This window comes from Lissotriton helveticus, chromosome 1_1 (assembly GCF_964261635.1).
Source record: "Lissotriton helveticus chromosome 1_1, aLisHel1.1, whole genome shotgun sequence".
Classification (NCBI taxonomy): Eukaryota; Metazoa; Chordata; class Amphibia; order Caudata; family Salamandridae; genus Lissotriton; species Lissotriton helveticus.
The window spans coordinates 699,140,234-699,165,417 of record NC_136057.1 but is presented as its reverse complement, the minus strand read 5'-3'; the positions used below and the strand labels follow the sequence as shown (position 1 = coordinate 699,165,417).

Genomic DNA, 25,184 nt, shown 5'->3' with positions numbered 1-25,184 from the left:
ATACCCGAGGAGCACGCATGACTCCTTCATATTCCGGCACAGCGGCATGCACACACGACTGGCCAGGGGAGACTATGGCGAAGGACACCTTCTAGCTAAGTAAACATGCCAACAAACAGTACATCGAGACCATGTAGCTGCGCATGATAGGCACTCACCCTCTGCTCCTTGAATTCAGGTGACAGCGCATACGGCCTCCGTGAGTACCTCCTCACCCCATACCTCAACCCTGCCACACCACAGCAACGGCGTTACAATGCTGCACACATTCACACTAGAAATTGCATTGAGTGGACATTTGGACTTTTAAAGAGCCGTTTCCGCATTCTACAAAAGACTGGTGGGGCCATCAAATACCAGCCTGAGGTCTGCTGCGACATCGTGGCCGTGTGTGCAATACTCCACAACATTGCTACCAAGCGGAGGATACCTGTGGATATCTCTGGCAGTGAGTCGGAAGGGTACAACCGCCCACCTGCACATGTGCATCATGCACGCGGGGAGAATCCTGCTGAAGGACACAGGCGCCACAACCAAATCACAATGAACTGTTTCTAGTGCACCCATTCCCCTCACATAACACTGCACTCATGCATGACAAATGTAATAATGACACGAATCGGATTTACTTGTGACCATAAATTCTTATTGTTTTTTCACAATAATGGGTACTACAATTATTGTAAATATTACATGCGAACTGTATTCCCTCATACAGCCCCATGATGGGGTAGAGGGCGTGCTTGTGTAATCAGCATGGCCCTGCTGGTAGAGTACAAAGTGTCACTGGCGCCTATGGCCGGACGCACCCAGTCGCCTCTCCACGTCCTCCACGACACTACTGGCCCGTGATGCTGCAGTGGGCCTGGTGCTGCGGCGGCGTTCCTTTACCAGCGGCAAGGACAGGCTGCTGTGACTGGAAGTGCCCTCGCTGGCATCATCCCCCCACTTTCTTGGCCATGGCCAGACGCCTGCAGACTCTGCACAGCTGTTGTCACCTGTTCAAGGGCCCTGGCGACGTCCTGGCAGCATTGGACCATCTGCATCTGCCTCGCTAGGGAGCGGCGCGAAAGTTGGGAGGTGGCATTTCCTATGATGTGGTTAGATCTGGTGTAGGCTGACAGGCGGGTCAGCAGCTGGCAGTGGCGGTGGCGGGTGATATCCTGCTGGGACACCAGGATCTGGCTGTTCTCACGGACATCTGCGGTCATGACCTGCATGCTTTCTGTGAGCTGGCCCACATTTCGCGCAGTCTTATTCAGCTGCAGGTGGATGGCTGCCAAGTGCCGTGCCTGCTTCCGGTGTACTGCAAGCATCCGGCGTTCTATGGCCAGCCCAGGATCCCGGACATGTACCTCCCTGCCAGCGCATGTTGAGACGTCACACTGCTGCCTTAGTCCGCTGGACTGGGATCGCACAGTGGCTGTGCGCCGTGTCTGCCTCCTGGGTGCTGGTGGTGTGGCATGTATCACTGCCATGGGTGTCACTTGGGGTGATTGCTGGGCACCTGTGGCTGCAGGGGTGGCCCTGTCCACATGGGGAGGTGGTGGTACTGCTGCTGCTGGCTGAGATGGTCCGGGTCATGGGGCAGGATGGCCCTCACCCTCGGTGTCCTCAGGGTTCTCCTCTATGTGTAGGGCCTCACTGTCGGTGCTGGGTTGTTCAGACACACTTGTGATGTAAATGGGTGCATGATTAATGCTATGTATCTTGCACATGGGATGTTGCTACATGCATGCAGGCTTGCATTCCCTGACTGGCTTTAGGAATAACTTTCACTTGACAGGTCTGGCTGTGTGGGGGTATCCGGGAATTGTGGTCACACTACAAGTACCACAATGCAATAGGGCATTTCAGGTGTGCATGGCCTGCATTACTGGGGTTATCAAATAGCTAGCTCTGGAGTCATGGGCATTGTTAGGGGACGGGGTCGCAGTCGCATGGCACTTACCTTGGGATTGTTGAGTGGGTCGGGAGGAGTCCAGCCGGGTGAGCCCCACGCAGGCTGCAGGATTTAGGGTGTCCTCCACAAGGTCTTCCAGTGGAGTGTTGGGTGGAAAAGTGGGGTCTCCTCCTCCGGTGGCAAGTCGCTCCCCTAGCCTCTCAGCGATGCGTTCTTTGGCACGCCCTCTGAGGTTGTACCACCTCTTTTTTAGTTCATTGATGGAGCGCTGGGTCACTCCGACTGAGTTCACATTTGCGCGGATGCGCAGCCAGATGCGCCTCCGGGACTCCTTTCCAAAAAGGCGATCATGGTCCTTACTGACTCCCTCAATGAGGTACACCAGTTCCTGCTCTGAGAATTTGATTTTCCTCTTTCTTCCTGGTGCACTGCTCCCTGCTGCTTCCTGGGACATTTTCAGTTGATCTTTGTGTCCTGGTGTGGTGCTGCAGGTAGTCTGTTGTGGAGCTCTGGCCAGTGCTGCTTCCACTTTGAGGCTCAGTGATCAGAATGAGGGAGGGAACTGCCCTCTTCCTGGTTGTGATGTCATCATTGTGCTCGAAATGCGACTTCCCGTTTTTGCGATCTCGCAATTAGCGAGATCGCAATTTGCGATTTCGGTAATTGCGAGTTCGCAATTTCTACATGGAAAACGGCCGATTCTGCGATTTTTATGCGATTTTGCGAAAATCGCAATCGGCAATTGCGGCCGATTGCGATTCGCTTTTTTTAATCGCTTTTCTTGATGCATCCCATGCTGCGAATTCTAAATTGCGATTCGGTATTTTTCGCTATCTAGAATTTGCAAAATATGGGCTGGATGCATCTGGGGGTTAGTGCCTTATTTCAAATCAATCAATCAATCATATCATTTGTAAAGCGCACTATTTATCTGTGAGGGTCTCTAGGCGCTGGGGGTGGGGGGTGCCACTACTGCTGGAAGAGCCAGGTCTTGAGGAGTCTTCTGAAGGTCAGTAGGTCTTGGGTCAACTGTAGGTGGGTGGGGAGGGTGTTCCCGGTCTTGGCAGCGAGGTGGGAGAAAGATCTGCAGCCGGAAGTTGTTCTTTGGATGCGGGGAACTGCGGCGAGGGCGAGGCCGGTGGATTGGAGCTGGCGGGTGGGGGTGTAGAAGTTGAGTCGTCTGTTGTGGTACGCTGGCCCGGTGTTGTGGAGTGCTTTGTGTGCGTGGGTGAGGAGCTTGAAGGTTATCCTCTTGTTGTCGAGGGAGCCAGTGCAGGTCTCTCAGGCGGGGTGTGATGGGGCTGCGGCGGGGAAGTCGAGGATCAGACGTGCAGAGGCGTTCTGGATGCATTGCAGCCGTCTCAGGAGTTTGGCCGAAGCTCCTGCGTAGAGTACGTATCCGTAGTCCAGCCTGCTGCTGACGAAGGCCAGGGTGACCGTTCTTCTCATATCGGTGGGGATCCACTCGTAGATTCTGCGGAGCATGCGGAGGGTGTTGAAGCAAGAGGAGGAGACGGCGTTGGCCTGTTTGGCCATGGAGAGGGTGGAGTCTAGGATGACCCCTAGGTTGCGTGCGTGTTTGGTGGGTGTTGGGATTGTTCCCAGTGTGGTCGGCCACTAGAAGTCGTCTCAGCCCGAAGGGGTGGATCCAAGGATGAGGACCTCCTTCTTGTCCGAGTTCAGCTTCAGTCGGGTGTTACTCATCCATTCTGCGGCGGCCTTCATTCCTTTGTGGAGGTTGGTTTTGGTGGTGTGGGGGTTTTGGTGAGGGAGAGGATCAGCTGGGTTTCATCGGTGTAGGAGATGATGTTGAGGTTGTGCTGTCAGGCGATGTGGGCGAGGGGTGCCATGTAGATGTTGAACAGCGTTGGCCTGAGAGATGAGCCCTGGGGTATGCCGCAGATGATCTCGGTGGCATCGGAGCAGAAGGGGGTAGGTGGACGCTCTGTGTTCTGCCAGAGAGGAAGGATGTAGTCCAGTCCAGGGCCTTCTCTTGGATCCCGGCATCGTGGAGGCGTGATCATAGTGTGCGGTGGCAGACCGTGTCGAAGGCAGCTGATAGGTCCAGGAGGATGAGGGCAGTTGTGTCTCTGTTGTCTAGCAGGGTCATGATGCCATCGGTGGTGGCAATGAGGGCGGTTTCGGTGCTGTGGTTGCTGCGGAACCCGGACTGGTCCGGGTCCGGGATGCTGTTCCCCTCGAGGTAGCGGGTCAGTTGTTTGTTGACGGTTTTCTCAATAACCTTCCCCGGGAACGGGAGCAGGGAGATGGGCTGGAAGTTCTTGGGGTCCTTGGGGTCCGCCTCGGGTTTCTTGAGCAGAGCGTTGATTTCGGCGTGCTTCCAGCTTTCTGGGAAGGTTGCTGCCTCGAAGGAGATGTTGATAACATTCCAGAGATGGGGTGCGATGGCTGTGCTGGCTTTGTTGAAGATGTGGTGTGGACATGGGTCTGAGGGTAATCCAAAGAGGATGGTGTTCATGATCTTGCTGGTGTTGTCGTACTTGATGTTGGTCCAGGAGAGGAGGCGGCTGGTGCGAGTGGTGGTCAAGGGGGTGGAGGTCTCAGTGGTTGTCGTGGTGGTCATGACGTTGAAGCTGTCGTGGATGTCGGCGATCTTGCAGTGGAAGTAGGTGGCCAGTTAGTCACACAGGTCTTGCGAAGGTGGGATGTCGTTGGTGTTGGAGCTGGGGTTGGAGAGTTCCTTCACAATTATGAAGAGCTCTTTGCTGTTGTGTGCGTTGTTGTCTAGGCGGTCTTTGAATGAGGTCCTTTAGGCGGAACTGATGAGGTGATGATGTCTACGGGTGGCGTTCTTGTGGGCTGCGTAGGTGTCCGGTGTTTGTTCGCGGAGCCAGTTCTTCTGCAGTTTTCAGCATGTTCGTTTGGATGCCTGGAGGTCTTCGGTGAACCAGCTGGCTTTCTTGCTGGTGTGATTGTTGGAGGGTTTCTTGGGTGGGGCGATGGTGTTGGCGCAGTCATAGATCCACTGTCTGAGTTTGTGGGTGATGGTGTCGGCGTCGGTGGGGTTGGAGGGTGGTCTCTGGGCGAGAGTGGTGGTTAGCTGGTCTTCGGTGACTTTGCTCCAGCAGCGGCGAGGCATCTGTTGGGTGCGGTGGTGCCTGGTGGGTTTCCTGAAGGTGAAGTGGATGCAGCGATGGTCAGTCCAGGTCAAGTTCGGTGGTGTGGTTGAAGTCGACGTGGGGGCTTGCAGAGAAGATGGGGTCGAGGGTGTGGCCGGCGGCGGGGGTGGGTGTTGTGACGAGTTGTCTGAGTCCGAGGTTGGCAAGGTTGTCGATCAGGGTGGTGGAGTTGGTGTCGTTATTGTTCTCGAGGTTGAAGTTCAGGTCCCCTAGGAGCATGTAGTCCGTGGAGGCGAGGGCGTGTGTGCTGATGAAGTCGGCGATGGAGTCGCTGAACTGTGGTCTGGGTCCGTAGACGAGGGTTCCTCTGAGGGTGGTGTTGGGGTCGGTGTGGAGCTGGAAGTGCAGGTGTTCGGCGGTGTTGACGGTGTCGTCGGAGTTGGTAGAGACCTTGAGGGTGGACTTGTGGACGATGGCAATTCCACCGCCAACTCCATGGGTGCGGTCTCTTCAGGTGATCTTGTAGCCATCCGGGATAGCTATGGCGATGTCGGGTGCTGAGGCGGGGTTCAGCCAGGTCTCTGTCAGGAAGGCGTCTGGCGATGTTGAGTCGAGTAGGTCCCAGAGTTTGACGGAGTGTTTGCGGGTTGAGCGGGTGTAGAGGAGGATGCATCAGAGGTAGTTGGGTTCTTTCCTGGGTGGTGGTTTGGCGGGGGATGCTGGTGAAGCTGCAGTTCAAGCAGGTGAATGTTCCTTAGGTGCGCTTCAGGGTGGCCCGGTAGCAGGTGTGTTCTCGTCCAGGGTTGAGTGCATGGAGGGTGCTGACATTGTAGCGGAGTTGGGCGTCATGGCGTTTGTGGGGGCCAGGGGTTCTGGTGCTAAGCGCAGTCCAGGCACAGACGGGCGCGGACAGGCTTGCCTTAGGCACGCCCACTGCACGGCTGTGCAGCGGGCGCCATATAAGGGGAGGTGGGAGGGAGGAGCAGCTGGGAGGCAGGAGGCGAATGGACAACGAGGGGGCGTGGCCGCAGGGGACGCAGTGGCGGGGATCGGGAATAGGGAAAAAGGCGAGGGAAACAGAAGGCAAAGGGAGCACAACAAGTACAGGGGCAAAAAACGATGAGGACAAGTCAACAGCAAGCACATCACAATTACAAGACAATTACAGTGCAGGTACAAAAAAATGAAAAACGAGCAGGACCTACGGCGGGCTACGAAACCGGCAGCAGCAGAGCTGGAAACACAGGCGCAGTCAGGTGGAGCTGCGCAGCGTGGGGAGCGACCTGCCTGGAAGTAGGGTCAAAGGCCATACCATCCAGTTGCCCTGAGCACCCCATTCTCTGGGGCCCAATTGTCGCAGTGTCCAGTGATCTCAAACCTACCTGAGCTCTTGCGGGCAGGGAGCACAGGTTTGCTCCTGCCTGGCGGGAGCAGAAAAATATGGCCCAGCCATCAGGAGCAAACCACTACAGACAGTCGAGATGCAACGCCACCAGTGCAGGCAGAGGATTTAGGAGTGGCTGCAGGTGCACTGGGGTTCCCCTTGGGACCCCATGGGCTCCTATTGATGTGGGTGTCCTAGATGAGCACTGGAGCACCAACTTAAGTTGGTTTGATCCTGATGGATGTGGTCTCCGGGGCCCCGGTGTAGTTTAAGGAGGGGGGCATCATACCTCCTCCCCAATAAGGAACATGTCATTCCCAGGGATGGGGTCTTTGGACCCTTGTGTAGCTCATGAAAGATGGCCGCCCTCCTACTCTCTATTAATTAACATGTTGGCCCAGCACATGGGGTCTCCCTTTTAAAGGCCTTGAGATGCGGACAGAAATCTCCCTCTCCATTCATTGCAAAATCGGCCTGGGGGATGGGTTCCCTGGGGCCGCTAGAAGGCTTGGGTAAAGGGGCTGCATGCCCCTCCCAAATTAATATTTTGCTGACCCCTTAGGCCCAGCCTTACCCTGCGGGGATTGTAGATTAAAAGAGGGAGCTCACCATTTATTTAGAATGGTCCTGCGGATCCACAGATCTGCTATATATCTTCAGTACAGAGTTAAAAAAAAAACAGTTTTTGGCCCTTAGGGACGAACCCAAACCAGGCCTAGTGGGTAGGGTATCCATACACTGCCTTCCATATGTTTTTTTTTTTCTCAGGACAGGGAACTGAGGGGCATATTACCAACAAGTAGCGATAAATATCGCTAAATAGGCTTAGAGACGATTTTTTTATCGCTGCCTATCGCTGGATATGTTAGCGGAGAAAACATGCCATTAGCAAAGTTTTTCTCCATTGTGCTAAAATATCCAGCGATAGCGGCGAAATGCGTGAATATCGCTGAGAATAGAGCGATATTCACGCATTAGCGACGAAATGCTCTTAGCCATGTTATCCACCTCCCATTGGATAACATGGCTAAGAACTAGTCTGAGCAGGCGTTAGTTTTTTGCGATAGCGGGAATATTTCCATCGCTATGCCTGCCTTGCTAATAGGCGATAGCGATGTTAGCGACTGCTTTCAGTCGCTAACAGGTTGGGTACGCCCACTTTGCATGTCATTAGCGATAAATATCGCTGACATGCAAAGCGGGCCCCAAACCGCTCGCTATCGCCTAAAAGCTGTCACTAACATCAGTTTGCTCAGCTTGCTAATAGAGCGATAGGATTATCGTCGCTTAGCGGCCGAAAACGGACGCTAAACCGGCGCTAATTGCCTATCGCAACCCTTGGTAATATGCCCCTGTCCCAATTCCTAAAAAGGCTGCCACCACTTCTCTGTTGATGTGGTGGTAGCCAATAAGATCCGTTGGCTCTGAGGATCATTCTTGGCACGAATATACATTTTTTTAACTTTAAATTCTCAAAAAACACTGAACAGATGTGCAAAAAGAATGGTTCATGGACCAGGCTCTAGCTATCTGCAAAATTTGGTGCAATTCCATTTAGCAAGTCTTGCAGTATAGCTGTTCAGTTATCCTTTGAAAATCGCACAGGGAAAACACATTTTGGGACTCCCCCTTTTCTCTGCCCCTGCTTGATGGATCATCATGACATCGGGCCAGCTTTAGCACTGGTGGTGCCCGGTGCAACAAGGTTTTTTAGCACCCCTCCCCCGACCTTCACCTCGGATTTCTTCACTACTACCCGGCAAACGTGCCCCTCCTCTCTCCATAGCCCCTCTCTCATGTACATTTTATTTGTTTAAAAGCGCTGGTAAAGGCTGTTTTCACTAATCCACTCAGCTATTCGCAAAATGTTTTGATCTATTCTTTACAGGAGGCATATTAACCCTCTCTGCTACTTTATGGCGAGTCAAAACTGCAACTGGACAAAACTCCAACCTCTCTCTAGCAGGAACATTGATCACAAGAGTTATCTTGGCATTTTTATTACTGCCTGGAAGCTGTATTCACAAGGAACTCTGCAGCAGTTGCCTTTCAATCATAAGTTATCGCTCAACACAGCCCCCTCCACAGGAGGTCAGTGCCCCCCTCCAGGTCATCACCCAGTTCAGCCGCACCAGCCCCACTGCCCTAAAGCTGGCCCTGCATGAAACTGTTTAGGAAAGTGCTGAAGGGGATGACGTTTGTTTAGGAAGGCCTTGTGAAGATTCGTCAAATGTTGCCAAAGTTATTAGCAAAAAAATAACTGCTTTTCCTATCCAAACGTGGTCCTAACTGCAACTACCCAGTGACTACCACCAATGGGTAATATATGAGGTGTTAAGTATAGTAAACCTATGTTTACCTATATAACCATATCTTGACAATATTTTGGTCCTCAATTCTTTTGCCACACTCTTTTTGTCCCCACAATAGTATGTAGTCAATATTCTTTAGTAGTAATATACAAGAAGTATAACATATTAACAATACTATTTTACAATTATAGTTCAAACATTAGTCCTTTTTCCAAAATGTGTACCTTTTGCCTTTTTCATTCAGAGCATTGACGTGCACTCCATTTTTGAACAGGAAATTCAGAATCTGTACTTGGTCTTCCCTGTAACCCAAAATATATTCAGTGATTAACAAATTACACGTTAATTATATAAAGGAAAAGTGCCCTGTATGTATTATGTGTATGTATAAATATATATATTCCCAAGCTTTGCCCCACAGTAAGAATGACAGCAGCATTCTAGAATCATTACAATGCAGTTTGAAGAATTAATTTGTTGTATAAACTTGCTCGTGGTTATCCTTAAAGCTGTATCTGCTTGCACCGTGTGAACTGATAGATGTTCCTTAGTCTTAAATCACCAAAATCATCAGAATTTCAACTCAGTTTAAGAATTGAAATTGACTTTTTCCTGTTATCCATTATGGGAACTGATTCACTGAATTCCACATGTCCCATTACATCTAAGCTTTTAAACCTTAAAATACATGTGACAGTTAATAGTCATCTTTCTTAATCATGCCCTGTGCATTATGAGTTTTGAAGTTCACAATATTTCTAAGATATGTATTTTTGTTGGTAATGCTCGTATGCCATTAGTCTTTGTATTTAGGTACATCTCACGTATATTCACTGACTCATTTTTCTATTCAATCAGAATTTGTTTCTAACAATTAGATTTATTGTTCATATTTTCTACCCCTATAGATTACATTTCGGTATCCATTGACTATCTAATCATTCTTTCCACCAGATTTCCAGTGAGGTGGTAGGGATACACTATAACAGGTTTATCTCCACCATGAGCGACCTCTGACCCTGCTCGCAGGCAGGTTGCTCCCCACGCCACCACATAGCCGTCAGCTGCCTCCCACCTGCTCCCTGCCGCCCGCCTGTTTTCCCGCCGTTTCCCACTCCTTCCTGCCGCTGCGTCCCTGCGGCCAGCCCCCCTGCTCCCCATTGGCCACCCCGCCTCCCAGCTGCTCCTCCCTCCCTCTCCCCCTCTCAAGGAGGCAGTGCAGTGGCGTAGGAGCGACCCCTGATCCTGCTCGCAGGCAGGTCGCTCCCCACGCCACCACACTGCCGCCAGCTGCCTTGTACCTGCTCCCTGCCGCCCGCCTGTTTTCCCGCGGTTTTCTGCTCCTTCTCGCCGCTGCGTCCCTGCCCCCCTGCTCCCCATTGGCCACCCCGCTCCCGCCTCCCAGCTGCTCCTCCCTCCCTCCCTCTCCCCCTCTTAAGGAGGATGCACAGTGGCTTAGGAGTGACCTCTGACTCTGCTCGCAGACAGGTCGCTCCCCACGCCACCACGCGACCGCCAGCTGCCTCGTACCTGCTCCCTGCCGCCCGCCTGTTTTTCCACCGTTTCCCGCTCCTTCCCGCCGCTGTGTCCCTCCGGCCCCGCCCCCTGCTCCCCATTGGCCGTCCGCTCCCGCCTCCCAGCTGCTCTTCCCTCCCTCTCCCCCTCTTAAGGAGGCCACTCAGTGGCGTAGGAGCGACCTCTGACCCTGCTCGCAGGCAGGTAGCTCCCCACTCCACCACACGGCCACCAGCTGCCTCGTACCTGCTTCCTGCCGCCCTCCTGTTTTCCCGCCATTTCCCGCTCCTTCCCACCGCTGTGTCCCTGCGGCCCCGCCCCTCTACTCCCCATTGGCCAGCCTGCTCCCACCTCCCAGCTGACCCTCCCTCCCTTTCCCCCTCTTAAGGAGGCAGCACAGTGGCGTAGGAGCGAACTCTGACCCTGCTCGCAGGCAGGTCGCTCCTCACACCAGCACACGGCCGCCAGCTGCTTCGTACCTGCTCCCTGCCACCCGCCCATTTCCCCACCATTTCCTGCTCCTTCCCGCCGCTGCGTCCATGTGGCCCCGCCCCCTGCTCCCCATTGACCACCCCGCTCCCGCCTCCCAGCTGCTCCTCCCTCCCTCTCTCCCTCTTATGGAGGCCGCGCGGTGGCCACGCCCAGCAGGCTCGCCGCTGGTGGGCCAAAGGCAAGCCCGTCTGCGCCTCTCCGTGCCTGGACCGCGCCCAGCACCAGAACCCCTGGACCCCGCGAACGCCACAACACCAGACTCTGCTACGACGCCAGCACCCTTTACACACTCAATGCCGGCCGAAACCACACCTGCTTCCAAGCCGCCCCGAAACGGACTCACAGACCTTTCTCCTGCCACACCTGCAGCTTCACTTGCGACAGAGCCACCAAACCTCCAAGGACTGGACCGAACTACCTCCGCTGCATACTCCTCAACATCCGCTCCGCACGTAAACATGCCGTCAAGCTCTGGGATCTGCTCGACAAATCCGCCCCAGAAGTGGCCTTCCTGACCGAAACCTGGTGGAACGACTCCTCGGCGCCCGACATCGCCATAGCCATCCCGGACGGCTACAAGATCACCCGCAGGGATCACGCCAATGGAATCGGAGGAGGAATTGCCATCGTCCACAAGTCCATCCTCAAGGTCGCTATCCACGCAGACGACACCCTCAACACCGCCGAACACCTGCACTTCCGGATCCACACCAACCCCAACACCACCCTCAGAGGAACACTCATCTACAGACCCCCGGACCCCAAGCTCAATTCAGCGACTCCATCGCCGACCTTGCCAGCACCCACGCACTCGCCTCCACGGACTACATCCTCCTCGGGGACCTGATTTTCCGCCACGAGAACAACAACTACACCAAATCCGCCACCCTGATCGACAACCTCGACAACCTCGGCCTCAGATAACTCTTCACCGCACCCACCTACGCCGCTGGCCACATGCTGGACCCTGTCTTCTCCACAGGCACCCACGTCACCTTTGACCACACCACCGAACTCCACTGAACCGACCACCGCTGCAACCATTTCACCTTCAATAAACCAATCACGCACCACCTCACCCAACAGCTACCTCGCCGCTGCTGGAGCAAAGTCACCGAAGACCATCTGATCACCACCCTCGCCCAAAACCCACCCACCGACCCCACCAACCCAGATACCACAGCCCACAACCTCTGACAGTGGATCGACGACTGCGCCAACACCCTTGCCCCACTCAAGAAACCCTCCAACAACCACGCCAGCAAGAGAGCCACCTAGTTCACCGACGAGCTGCAGACCTCCAAACGCGCATGCCGTAAACTGGAGAAGATATGGCTCCACGAACGCACTCCGGACAACCACGCAGCCCACAAGGACGTCACCCGCACACATCACCACCTTATCATATTAGCCAAGAGATCCTCTTTCAAAGACCGCCTGGATAACAACGCACACGACAGCAAAGAGCTTTTCAGCATCGTAAAGGAACTCTCCAACCCCAGTGCCAACACTAACGACATACCGCCCTCACAAGAACTGTGCAACTCACTGGCCATCTTCTTCCACCGCAAGATCACTGACATCCATGACAGCTTCAACACCAGGACCGCCCGACTACGCCAGACCCCACCTCCCCTGTGAACACCACCAGCACCAACAGCTTGACCTCCTGGTCCAACGTCAACGACGACGAGACATGCAAGGTCATGAACTCCATCCACTCAGGATCTCCGTCAGACCCGTGCCCACACCACATATTCAACAAAGCAGACGCTGCCATCTCACCCCAACTACGGAAGGTCATCAACATCTCCTTCAAAACAGCGACATTCCCGGAGAGCTGGAAACACGCCGAAATCAACGCCCTCCTCAAGAAGCCCAAGGCAGACCCCAAGGACCTCAAGAACTTCCGGCCCATCTCCCTGCTACCGTTCCCGGCGAAGGTCATCAAGAAAATCGTCAACATGCAACTGGCCCACCACCTGGAAGACAACAACATCTTGGACCCGTCCAGGTCCGGGTTCAGATGAAACCACAGGACCGAGACAGCCCTCTTCGCCGCCATAGATGCCATCAGGGGCCAACTAGACAACAGCGAAACATCAGCCCTCATCCTCCTGGACCTGTCAGCCGCCTTCGACACGGTCTGCCATCGCACTCTAAAGACATGCCTCCTAGAAGCCGGAATCCAAGAGAAGGCCCTTGACTGGACCATGTCCTTCCTCTCCGGCAGAACCCAGAGCATCCGCCTCCCGCCCTTCTGATCTGAGGCCACCAACATCATCTGCGGCATCCCCCAGGACTCATCCCTCAGTCCGATGCTGTTCAACATGTACATGGCCCCCCTCGCACAAGTGGCCCGCCAACATGACCTCAATATCATCTCCTATGCTGACGACACCCAGCTACTCCTCTCCCTCACCAAGGACCCGCACACCACCAAAACCAACCTCCACGAGGGAATGAAGGCCGTCGCCGACTGGATGAGGAACAGCCGTCTGAAGCTGAACTCGGACAAGACAGAGGTACTCATCCTCGGACCCACCCCCTCAGCCTGGGACGACTCCTGGTGGCCGACCACACTGGGAACAGCACCGACACCCACCGACCATGCACGCAACCTAGGATTCATCCTCAACTCCTCCTTCTCCATGTCTAAACAGGTCAACGCCGTCTCCTCCTCTTGCTACAACACCCTCTGCATGCTCCGCAGGATCTACAAGTGGATCCCGACCGAAACAAGAGGAACGGTGACACAGGCCCTCGTCAGCAGCAGACTGGACTACGGCAACACACTCTACGCAGGAATTCCAGCCAAACACCTATGACGACTACAACGCATCCAAAACGCCTCCGCCCGACTGATCGTCAACATCCCCCGCCGCAGCCACATCGTCCCCACCTGAGAGACCTACACTGGCTCCCCATCGACAAGAGGATCCCCTTCAAGCTCCTCACCCATGCGTTTGCTCTCTGGGCAATGTATGTTTTTTGCTGTTGGTGATTGTGACGGTTATCAAAGTAAAAACCCAAGTACTTATAGTTAGGCACAGCTTCTATGTTTTTTCCCTCCAGTTGGACGTGTTGATTGACTATCCGTCGTCTGGTGATGAGCATTGTTTTGCTTTTTGTTGTGTTTATCTCCAGGCTGTTATTGGTTATGAATTCCACTAGCCCCTCTAGTGACCTTTGAAGGCCAATCTTAGTTAAGCTCATCAGTACAACGTCGTCCGCGTAGGATAAATGAGTTAGAGATAAGGAGCCTAATTTGGGTGGGTGGGATGAGATCTTGTTTAGGCTTGAGGCTAGGTCTGCCATAAAAAGATTAAAGAGATGCAGGGCTACAAGTACTCTGATTGATAGATTAATTGATTGATAATGATTATTAGAGAATTCTTTATATTACATTAATTAACAAAACATCAATGAAATACAATTATTATATTTTTTTGATGCATATTTTTCTTTGTATTTCTTCTCTTTCAGTAATCTTATGTATCAAAATTCATTCATTATTTGACTTTTTTTACCTGCCCCAAAGTCCTGACTGATAAAAATGAATGTAAATACATTTTGATGTTCACTGGTGTTGAGTGTCTGGGACGTAATTATAACTCATGTTTCTTACTTTCTTATGAGCTATAGATCATGAGCCATTGTAGTTTTCCCTTTCTATTTCATGGTTTTCAGCTCCATTGTATGTAAAGTTGCATATTGGTTGAGCAAAAATGCCCTTTTTTGTGGTCACCCCCATTTTTTGGGATGAATTTTACTCCTGGTTTGTAGACTCTTCACCCTGGGCACTGCTTTGCAATGCCTACTGTATGCGCTCTAACTCCCCTAAAACATGTAAACATTCGCTAATCCCTCATTGGAATATTTACCTCTTCTACAAGACTATAGTACATGGTATAGAAACCCATGGCATGGAATGTTAAATGTCAGCTCTGAACTGCAGTACTAATTATGCAATTCACTAGTGTCAGAAGGAAAACATGGCTTCAGTCGTACCAATGGAGCTCAACTGCTGCAGTCTAGACCTTCAATGTAAACTGTTAAATTCACCCTGTTTGAGCCATAAAAACCTTCCTTTAAATATCAGTAGGTCTTCCCTGTGTAGACATTGCACGCTTGAAGGTAGGGTGTATGGTATTTAAATGTAGGACATGGAGAAAATGTATGTTACTATGCCCCCAAAGACTGGACTACGGAAATGCCCTCTATGCCGGGATCAACAAGTCTGTGCTCCGCAAAATCCAGACCATATAAAACACAGCAGCCAGACTCATTCTCAGCATCCCTTGTCAAAAGCAAATCACCCAATACCTACGTAACCTCGACTGGCTCCCTGTTGAGAAGAGAGTAACATTCAAGATACTCACCCATGCCTACAAATGCCTCCACAGCACCGGACCCCATTACCTCAATGACAGAATCTCCTTCCACGTACCCAAGAGGAACATCAGAACTGCCAACCTCGCCAAAACCCAGCGCATCCGCAGAGCAAGAAGAACCTTCTCCTACATTTCAGCCAAGACCTGGAACGAACTCCCTATCGACATCAGACTGATCCAGCGCTCCTAAGGAAAAACTGTCTCACTAACGCTACCCAACACCACAATACTTACCATTAATCATAAATCTCTCACAAAGGCCCATAAACCAACGAGACAATTTTTGGGCGACTGAATCATGTGACCTAATTAATCAGAACTATTCACAAACTATTTACATATTTATATACATCTGCAGTTTATCATTTCTCACCATGGTTTTAAACATTTATCATTTTATTTAAGTCACTTAGGTAAATGGATCAACTAATGGTAACTAGACCATGAATAAACAAGACCAGCTTGTCGTTTCAAAATCTAATTTTATTTTAACTTTATTATTCAAGAAAGAGCATTTTATTAAGAATCTTTATTTTATTAGCAGTAAGAAAGCAGCGTTTATAAGGAAATGATTTATTAGACTGACATCTTCAAAGCAAATCAGTAAGCATGAATTAAAGCAAAATAACAGTTTCCATTCCCTCAATCTATTTCCCTGACTATTCTCTCTTCACCTAGAAAGGAAAAATCAATTAAGACTGTTGTCCTTACGTGTGCCAAAATGTCCAACAGCACGTCACCCCATTCAGGAATCGGAAAGCGAGAAGCGCCCTCCTGCCCATGAGGTCAGGTTTTATACCTTTCTATCTAGCCAAACTGTCTACATTTTATATTTCTCCAAGCAAATCCAGACTTTCCATTGGCTGTCTTATGTCAGTCCACATTAAGTCATCTCCGTTTCATCACCAAGTTCAGGCTTTTCTTTAGCCCTATTGTCCTCTGCTTTCGTGTCATTTGGCTTCCTCAAAAGAGAAACAATTCTCTCGAGTTACAGTTCACAACTTCCTTGCCTTGGCAATCTTACTGGGTTCCTGTCCTTGAGCCTTTCACCAAGAGCACGTTTAGCACAACTTATTTAACTGCGTTTTTCTGACAAAAATGTCATCGTGGTAAAAGTTTTCCACTTCTGAATATGTGCAAGGCTCCTCTCTGGACAAGATTCGAGACGTCATTTCTTAGCATGCCTTAGGCCTCACTTGGAAACTATTATTCAAACAAACACAAGACATCAGTTAATTAGAGAATTGAGACCCATTCTGTTACCCACCCCCTTTGCTAATTAATAACCCGTTAATCTATGTTACCTAGCTGAACACGCAAAGCAGCATTTATATCTACCTTCTTCTTTTAGACCGCAAGGATTCTCCACGGGCTTTTGTCACAGAAAAAACATAACGTAAGCACACAAAATAAGCACATGCTATTAGTTAGACAGCCGCATTTAATACTGACAAAGACAATAGACAAGGTTAGTTTATTATTTTCTTCGCAACTGCAACATAGAGCACATAGGTTAATCCCACGTGTTTTCTGTATGAATGCATTTTAAAACTAAGTTGATTAGTATTTTCAACACATGCTTGTTAATACTGTTACATTTTTTATGGAAGTTTAACTTTGCGAGTTTGAAGAAAAGGTGTTTCATCACCTCGCTCCATAAACTCCCTCATTTGGTGAGTTCAAAATCACCAATCAACACCCAAAATGTAGGAATTTTTTTAACCCTTGAACATGTTTTGGACTTTCTTGATATTAGTATTTCTAAACTTTCAATTCAGCTGTTTGTCTGCAACTCTCATATTGAGATCTACAAAACTCTTCTAATTCTATTTCTTTTCTGAGTTTGTAATTCTTTTCTTTTCCCTTAGATATTTCTTTCTCTTGTGTAACATGCAACAAATTTTTAACAAAAATATCACTATGACTATGACTATAAGAGGACACAGTATTTTACCTAACATTGAACTACCAATCTCTAAAAACCAGTTTCTGATTGCTGCAAATCTTTTGCTCAAACGTTCTGTAAAATCTTCATCTTCTAAAGGTACAACTTCAGAATGTAATTCTGTTATATTTTTAATATACATCTCAATGTTTTGACTCTTGTCAGGTATGTATGTACAGCAATACTGGACGTGTAAAATTCCACAAACTCCTCCTTCTTTAGCTAGCAGAATGTCTAATGCAAGACGATTCTGCATTACCATCGTTCTCATGGCAATAAGTTCTGTATTTACTAATTGGAATCCACTAGCAGTATCTGTAGACAAACTATCAACAATTGTAGACATTTTTCTGATTTTAACGGCATTCGGGGTTATACCCACCAAAGGTATTACTGCACCAAAAATATCTCCCAAAATTTCTGAAAAACTTTCCCTTTTGTATCTATTCAAGTGTTTGCCAATTTCAAATGGCCCCTTTTCATTTTTATCTACATGAAAAATCTTTGGGAAAACTAAACCAACATAACAGGTCCCATACCAGTGATCCGGAAGATTATAATAGGCTTTGTTCCCACACACAAAATAAGTTCCAGGAAAAATTGGATCTTTACCTCCTTTAAATACCCAACCCCCTAAGATTTGATAAGTATCTTCACATTGACTTGCACCTACAAAATAATTATCGAACAATGTGTTATCTCTTCTAATACAAAGCTTTCCACTAACAGGTTTGTCTATATGAATTGCAACATTCTCAGTTCTACCATTGAGCTTTTCATCTTCAATCTGCCAAAACTTAGATTTGGTTTGTTTCAGCATCTCATTTCGCTTATAAATTGCCCTTCTTTCTTCTACCAAGTTTAAGAAAGATTTTTCTTCCATTCTCAACTTACATGTTAAATTGTTTCTAAAAGCATAAGTAAGTTCATTAGTTACTATGAAAAATTCCCTCATCTGTTTAGCATGTTTCAGTTTATTCAAGCTTTTATCAACTTAGAGTAATAGTATTCTAAACGACCTGTCTGATAAAACAAACTAGCTATTACACTACAAGTGATGCCATAAGTAAGAGGAAGCATATTATAGGGCACCCCTTGAGAGACAGAAGTGGGTAATTTCACACAAACGTAACAATCTTTCACATCCATTACCTTAACATATTCAGATAAAAGTCTTGAAAAGGTAATACTAGAAAAATCTCCAACAGATCTATCTTGGTGAATATCTGGTTTATGCTCAATAATTTTATTAGTCTTGCCTACTATATCATGGTTATCTTGTTTAACCACAACTTTACTAGTCATATTAGTTTTATACTCTTCCTTATCAATTCCAAAAGGAAAAATGACAGCTAAAATCAACCAAACCAAAATTATTAGGATTACACAAATAGAAGACATTTTTCAACATCTCCTGACAATAGAGCATGAATAAATATTATTAGTAGAAGGCATCTTTACTATGAAACAAGAGCCTTTCAAAACAAGAAAAAAAAATTTAAAAATTTAAAAATTACTAAATATACACCCCCCTTTTTTAACTTTTTTTTTTAAAGAAAACCCTATTTTCTAACAGCTTTTCTTCGACCTTATGTCTTACATTGATGTGTTTTTTTTCAGCTAACACAATTTCTTCGACCTTGTGTCACCTAACACAATTTCTTCAACCTTGTGTCAGAACAAAATCAATCATTATCACTTGTATCATCTAAATCTTCTTGGCTACTACTATTCACTTCAACTACTGGTGAGATAATAATATAAGTCCGCTCAGGTGACTTATACTTTTGATTAGGCTTTATTACACTTTTTGCTCTATTACTTATCACTTCTATTTTCTTTCCTGCTTGATTTTTCTTATCTGAGTCACCTCCCTTCTGACTTGAGACCTCATTAACTTGCTCTTTTGATCTGTTCACTAATTTGAATTTTAGACTCTCATTTTCATCTGGCCAATTATCTCCTTTTCTTAATAATTTCTTCTGTGGTTCAGTCAGATTACACTCTGCTCTCCAAGCTCTTTTCCTTGAATTTTTCACTTTGAATTCATCATCACTTTCATCTGATTTGCTTTCTGTGATGTTAGTTTTAGATTCAGGTACTTCTTTACTCTGCAGTTTCACTCTGTTAGGAACATCATCCTTACAGCTGGTACTCGGAATTTCATCTTCTTCTTCTTCTTCTTCAATTACTTCCAACTTCCCAGACTCAGAATTTTCGTTCCTTCTTCCAGAGCTTCCAATCTGCTTTTCAATACTCTCCTGATCTTGAATCACTTCTTTTTCAGACTCTTTTTCTGCTTCTCGATCTAGCAGATCTTCATCATTTTCAGAGTCTTGTATCACAATCTCTTCAACTTCTTCATTCAATGCCTCATTCGCATTTGAATTTTCCAGATGTCGACCTTCTTGTCGATCTTCAGAATCTGGATTTCTTTCAGGTTCTTCTTCAGAATCTGAATCAGCTGTAGTGTCAACTTCGTCAGGATTTTCAGGAGCTGGTACGCGTATGGTGTGACTAGCATGAATCCATCTCTTCAATCCTCTACACTTTACTGTATTTGTTGTGACAAGTATCACCTGTCTTGCCTTCTGCCACCTGGGTACTAGGCAATTTCTTATTCGGTGTACTTTTGTTCTAACCCAGTCTCCTGGTAACAAATCATGAGCTTGTTCCTTCTCTTTTGTTATCACTTCAGTTCCCACCTGATGGAACACAGAAGTCACCACGTCAGATAGATTCTTGCAGTACTCCAATATGACGCTATCATTAATGCTCATTAGTTTACCAACTGGAACAAATGCTTGTCTCATAACTCTGCCCATGACAATTTCATGGGGACTCAAACCTGTTTTTCTATCTGGAGTACTTCTCAAAGACATCAAAACAAGTGGAAGTGCATCAGTCCACTTCATTCCTGTAGCTAAACACATTTTTGCTATTCTGTTTTTGATTGTGCCATTCACTTGTACAACAACACCTGATGCTTCTGGTCTGTAAGCACAGTATAGCTTTTGCTTTATGTCTAGTGCGTCACAAATCAATTTTAGCAATCTGTTTTCAAAATGTGTGCCACGATCAGTCTCGACCGTCACTGGAAATCCATACCTTGGTATGATTTCTCTCAAAAGCAATTTTGCCACAGTAACTGAATCATTGTGACGTGTTGGGAATGCTTCCACCCATCTTGAAAACAGACAGATTATCACTAAAACATATCTTAACTTGTTATGAGGTGGCATGTCAATGAAATCAAGCTGTAATCTGGTAAAAGGACCACCCTCCCGTCCTATGGTTCCCATGCTCACAACTGTTTTTCTGTTTGGGTTAATCTGCTGGCAGATTAAACATCTCTGACAAAAAGATTCTGCAATTAGTCTGAACTTTGGATTGTACCATGTCTGCCTAAACAATCTAATCATTGAATCTCTTCCAATATGTCCTGGACCATGATAAATTCGAGCCATGTCAGCAATCATGCTATCTGGCATTACTGGTCTGTCATCTTTGTAAACCCAAATCTCATCTTCTTCTCTCTGTCTGCAACCTGCTTTTAACCATGTGTCTTTTTCCTCATCACTTGCCTCATCTTGTAAATCTTTTACTCCTTGCCATGTCTCAACTACAGATGTTAGCATAAGTGAGTTCAAAACATGTTCATTGTCTTTTTCCCGATTAATGGACATATTATTCTTTGCACAAAATTTTGCAATTTCATCAGCATATGCATTTCCTTTTGTCATATAGTCATCACCTTTTTTGTGTGCTGTGCATTTTACAACAGCAATTTTCTCTGGTAGCTGAATACCATCGATCAGCCTTTTGATCAATTTTGCATTCCTGATAGGAGTTCCCGCAGAAGTTAAATAACCTCTTTGAGACCAGAGCTTCCCATAGTCATGGACTACGCCATACCCATACTGACTATCAGTCTCTATGGTAACCTTTAACTCTTTTCCTTTTTCACATGCACGAATCAAAGCAATCAATTCTGCTACGTGAGCTGAACGAATTCCTTTGAGACAGGAGGCTTCAATTACATCTGCAACTGTGCACACAGAGTATGCTGCACTTAGAACACCTTTATATGTTCTTAAGCATGAACCATCAACAAAATAAACATAATCTGATTCAGCTAATGGGACATCTTTTATGTCCTGTCTGGGTTTGGTGCAATATTCTAATACATCCAAGCATTCATGATCAATATCATTTTCATTTCTGATTTCTGTTACAGTACCAGCAGGCAATAATGTGGAAGGATTTAAATTCACACATCTTGCAATCGATACATTATCTGATCCAAGGATAACTTTTTCATATTTTGTTAACCTGTTACTTGTCAAATGCTGTGTTTTGCTTCTAGTGAGAATTTTAACTGAATGAGGTACATATACTTTTACAGGGAATCCCATTATTACCCCTTCACTTTGTTCTAAGCTTACACTTGTTGCAGCTACTGCTTTTAAGCAGCCTGGTAATGCTTTTGCAACAGGATCAAGAACAGCTGAGAAATATGCTATTGGCTTTCTCAATCTTCCATGTCTTTGAATCAGGACTGATAAAGCACAGCCTTCTCTTTCACTGCAATACAGTTCAAATTCCTTTTCATAATCTGGCATTCCCAATGCTGGAGCTTCACACAAACTTTTCTTTAACTGCTCAAAAGCTTCTAACTCAGTTTCTGTTAGGGTAATCGGGTCTTTTATGTCTGCTTTTGTCAATCTCTGCAGTGGTTTTGCAATTACTGAAAATCCACTAATCCATTGGCGACAATAACCCACCATTCCTAGAAATATTCTGACCTGTCTCTGTGTTTTTGGAGGTTGCATTGCCTGAATCATTTTAATTCTCTCAGTTGTCACTTGCCTGATTCCCTTTGCAATTCTGTGACCAAGGTATTTCACTTCTTGTTTACAAAACTGTAATTTTGCAGGAGACAATTTATGTCTCTCATCTGCCAAATGATTTAAAAGAATAATGGTATCTGTCACACAGTTATCTCGTGTTTTTGCAGCCATAAGGAGATCATCAATATACTGCACTAGCGTTGATTTTCCAGGTAAATCTAGATTTTCCAAGGATTTCTTTAGCAACTGATTAAAAATAGATGGACTTTCTGTGTACCCTTGAGGGATACGACCCCATGGTAGGATACGGTCTTGGAACCTGAACACAAAAATTTGTTGGCTTTCTGAATGCAATGGAACAGTAAAGAATGCATTACAAAGATCTATAACGGTGTATCATTCTGCGTCATGCGGAATCTGATAAAGAATTACCGCTGGGTTTGGCACAACAGGGCAACATGGAACATCTATTTTGTTAACCTTTCTCAGGTCTTGAACAATCCTGAAAGTTCCATTTGGCTTTTTGATTCCCATAATCGGTGAATTACATGGACTGCTCTCAATTTCTTTTAGAACACCTTGTTTTATGAATTTATCAATTACAGGAATGACACCTTCAATAACTTCTGCTTTCATTTTATACTGAGGAATGTTTGGATAATCTACTCCTTGTTTTACTGATATTTTAACTGTGTCTACATTTTTCATCAAACCCATTTAGTTTCCAGTGAAATCCCAAATTGTAGCATTAAATGTCTCTTTTAATTCTTCAGGTAGATTATTTTTATCAAATACAGGAAATAATTTACTTTCTTCTGCTTCAACCATTAACATTGTTAACTTATAAAGCCCATCTTCTTCTTGTGTTTGTAGCTCAATACCATCCGGTGAGCAATATATTTTACAGTTCATCTTACAAAGGATGTCCCTTCCTAACAAGTTTACAGGACTGCTGTTACAAACTACACATTTATGCATATCCTTAAATTTACCAATTTCAACTTCAACTGGTTCTGTTAAATCTGTTTTAATTTGTTGATTAGCTACACCAACTACTTGGATCTTCTCCCCAGAGAGAGGCAGGTTTTCTATTTCCACTGATCTAACAGTAGAACGGGTAGCACCAGTGTCCATTAGAAAAGTGATTTCTACATCATTCACTTTACCATTTACAAATGGACCAGCCTGATCTACCTCAAGAGTGGCTCCAAGCACACACTCTTCCTCCTCTCTCAGGCACCGTCATAAGTAATCCTCAGAATCACTCCCTCCATTTTCTTTTAACCAATACTGTTGAGAAACATTTGACACATTCACTCTTGGCGATCTGTTTACCTGTTCACCTCCGCAGAATCCTGTTTCTGTATTGTATCTCTGCACATTTACACAGTTTGGAAGTGGCGGCTGTGGTATCTGACTTTGCTGATTCACTACCTGTCGCTGTAGCTGTTGCTGCAGATTTATCTCATTCTGCATCTGTGGATTTAGTGATGCATTTTTTAAATTTCTGGGCGGATTCTTTCATTCGCGCTTCCAGTGTCCAATTTCGCCGCAATTAAAACATGGGAGTTTTTGCTTTAATTCTTCAATATTTCCCATCAATCTTGGCTTATTAAAATTACCTTTAAATTTCCCTTGATTCTGATTAACATTTTTGTTTTCTAGAGTTGCTATTTGCTGTTCAGCCACTTTCACCTGTGCCCACATAGCTTTTTCTTTTAGCTTCTTTTGTTTAGCATCCAATTCATCACTACAGTATTTTGCTTTTCTCAAAATGTCATCTACTGAAAGCGATTGCCATCCAACTATTCCAGATCTTATCATTTCACCAATTTCAGGTCTTAAGCCATAAACAAATCTGTATATGAAATGGCTCATATCTTTTTCACACAATTTTTCATAACCACTGTATTGTTTAAATACCAGCAGTAATCTTTCATAAAATGAATTCTTTTGGTTCTTGATTTGTTCTATGTATTTTAACCCAATCTACTTCTGTCGGGGGAATCTTGTTTTTCAACCACACAATTACTTTTTCGTACAGATTCATAACATCTGATGAAGGAGTACCTGTTACCTTATCTCGAGCAGGTTCTTCTTTAGGCCAATCTATAGAAATTTTACATTCTGTCCACAGATCTGATGGGACAACTATGTCAAAGAATCCATCAAGATCAATCCACAGAACTTTTGAAACTTTCACAAATCTGTCTACTTGTCGATACCATTCCACAGGTTTTTCTCTCAGCCGAGGAAAATCATTTGTAAACAGTAAAATGTCCTGTCTTGTCCAAGCAACATGCACATACCCTCCTCCTGGTATTTCTCTCATTGGAAACTCATTTGCTACTTCTCCTCTTTCTCTTTTGTCTTCCTCTCTTTTCTTTGTCCATTTTACTCTTCACTTACTTAATTCACCCAATCTTTTAAGAAACACAATTAAAAATCTTTTATATGAATAATTCTTCCTGTGGTATTCATGTTTTCAATGTCTTTTTCAGAGAAATCGACTCTATGATGTTTCTGCAAATTTTTCTGTCTACTTAAATCTACTTCTAATTCAGCAGCCAATTCCTCTAATTGATCATACTTGGTTTTCGTTTTCCATTGTATGCTTTTCCAAATAAATAATAATTCATCATCCTGATATAGCTTCAAACTGTCAGTCCCAATTGTACCAATAATCAATTCCTCCAAATCCGCCTTCAATTTAGCAACATCAAGTAATTTAAATTCTGAGCTTTGTGGAGTGTTCGTTAAATCTATTTTATTTATGCTCTTTTCCGGAGTTCCTGAATCAGAATCTGCACCAGATGGAGTTTTATTTGACAAACTTTGATTAAAACTTAAGTCAGGCATCATTGTTTTCTCTCGGTGAATTTCAGATAAATCTGAATAAAATTTTTCAGCCACTTTCTGTATTTCTGCATTTAATGGAACAGTCAAGGCTGAATGTTTAACTTCTCTTTGATCAAATACTGGAATAACAGGTCCAATCATTACTGGTACTGTTACTTCTTCCATACTTTTAGTTAACTGCTGTATTAATTCATCTTTTGATCAGAAATATTCTGATGTATTTGGTAATTCCTCACTTCTTTCTGTTCTCATTACATTTCTTGGAGTTTCATTTTTCTGAACTGGGGTTTCAGCATAATTTCTATTCTCCTCTGATATACTAGAATTGGATCTTGTTTCTACTCTTTCAGGTGTTTTTCCACTATTCTGATTTAATCTGGGTGATTCCTCATCAATGATTTCTCTTGGAGGAGCACTCGGGGAAGTTCCTGGAGGAACTCTTGGGGAAGA

At 46.1% G+C, this 25,184-nt stretch overlaps 1 protein-coding gene across 1 annotated transcript in view; it reads right to left on the bottom strand.

Moving 5' to 3' along the window:
- LOC144770536 (transient receptor potential cation channel subfamily A member 1-like) overlaps positions 1–25,184 on the bottom strand; it is a 231,394-nt gene that overhangs the window by 56,422 nt on the left and 149,788 nt on the right. The window contains exon 5 of the mRNA XM_078655142.1: positions 8,904–8,981. Within this exon, the coding sequence (XP_078511268.1) occupies positions 8,904–8,981 (78 nt within the window). The remainder of the gene's footprint in view (positions 1–8,903; positions 8,982–25,184) is intronic.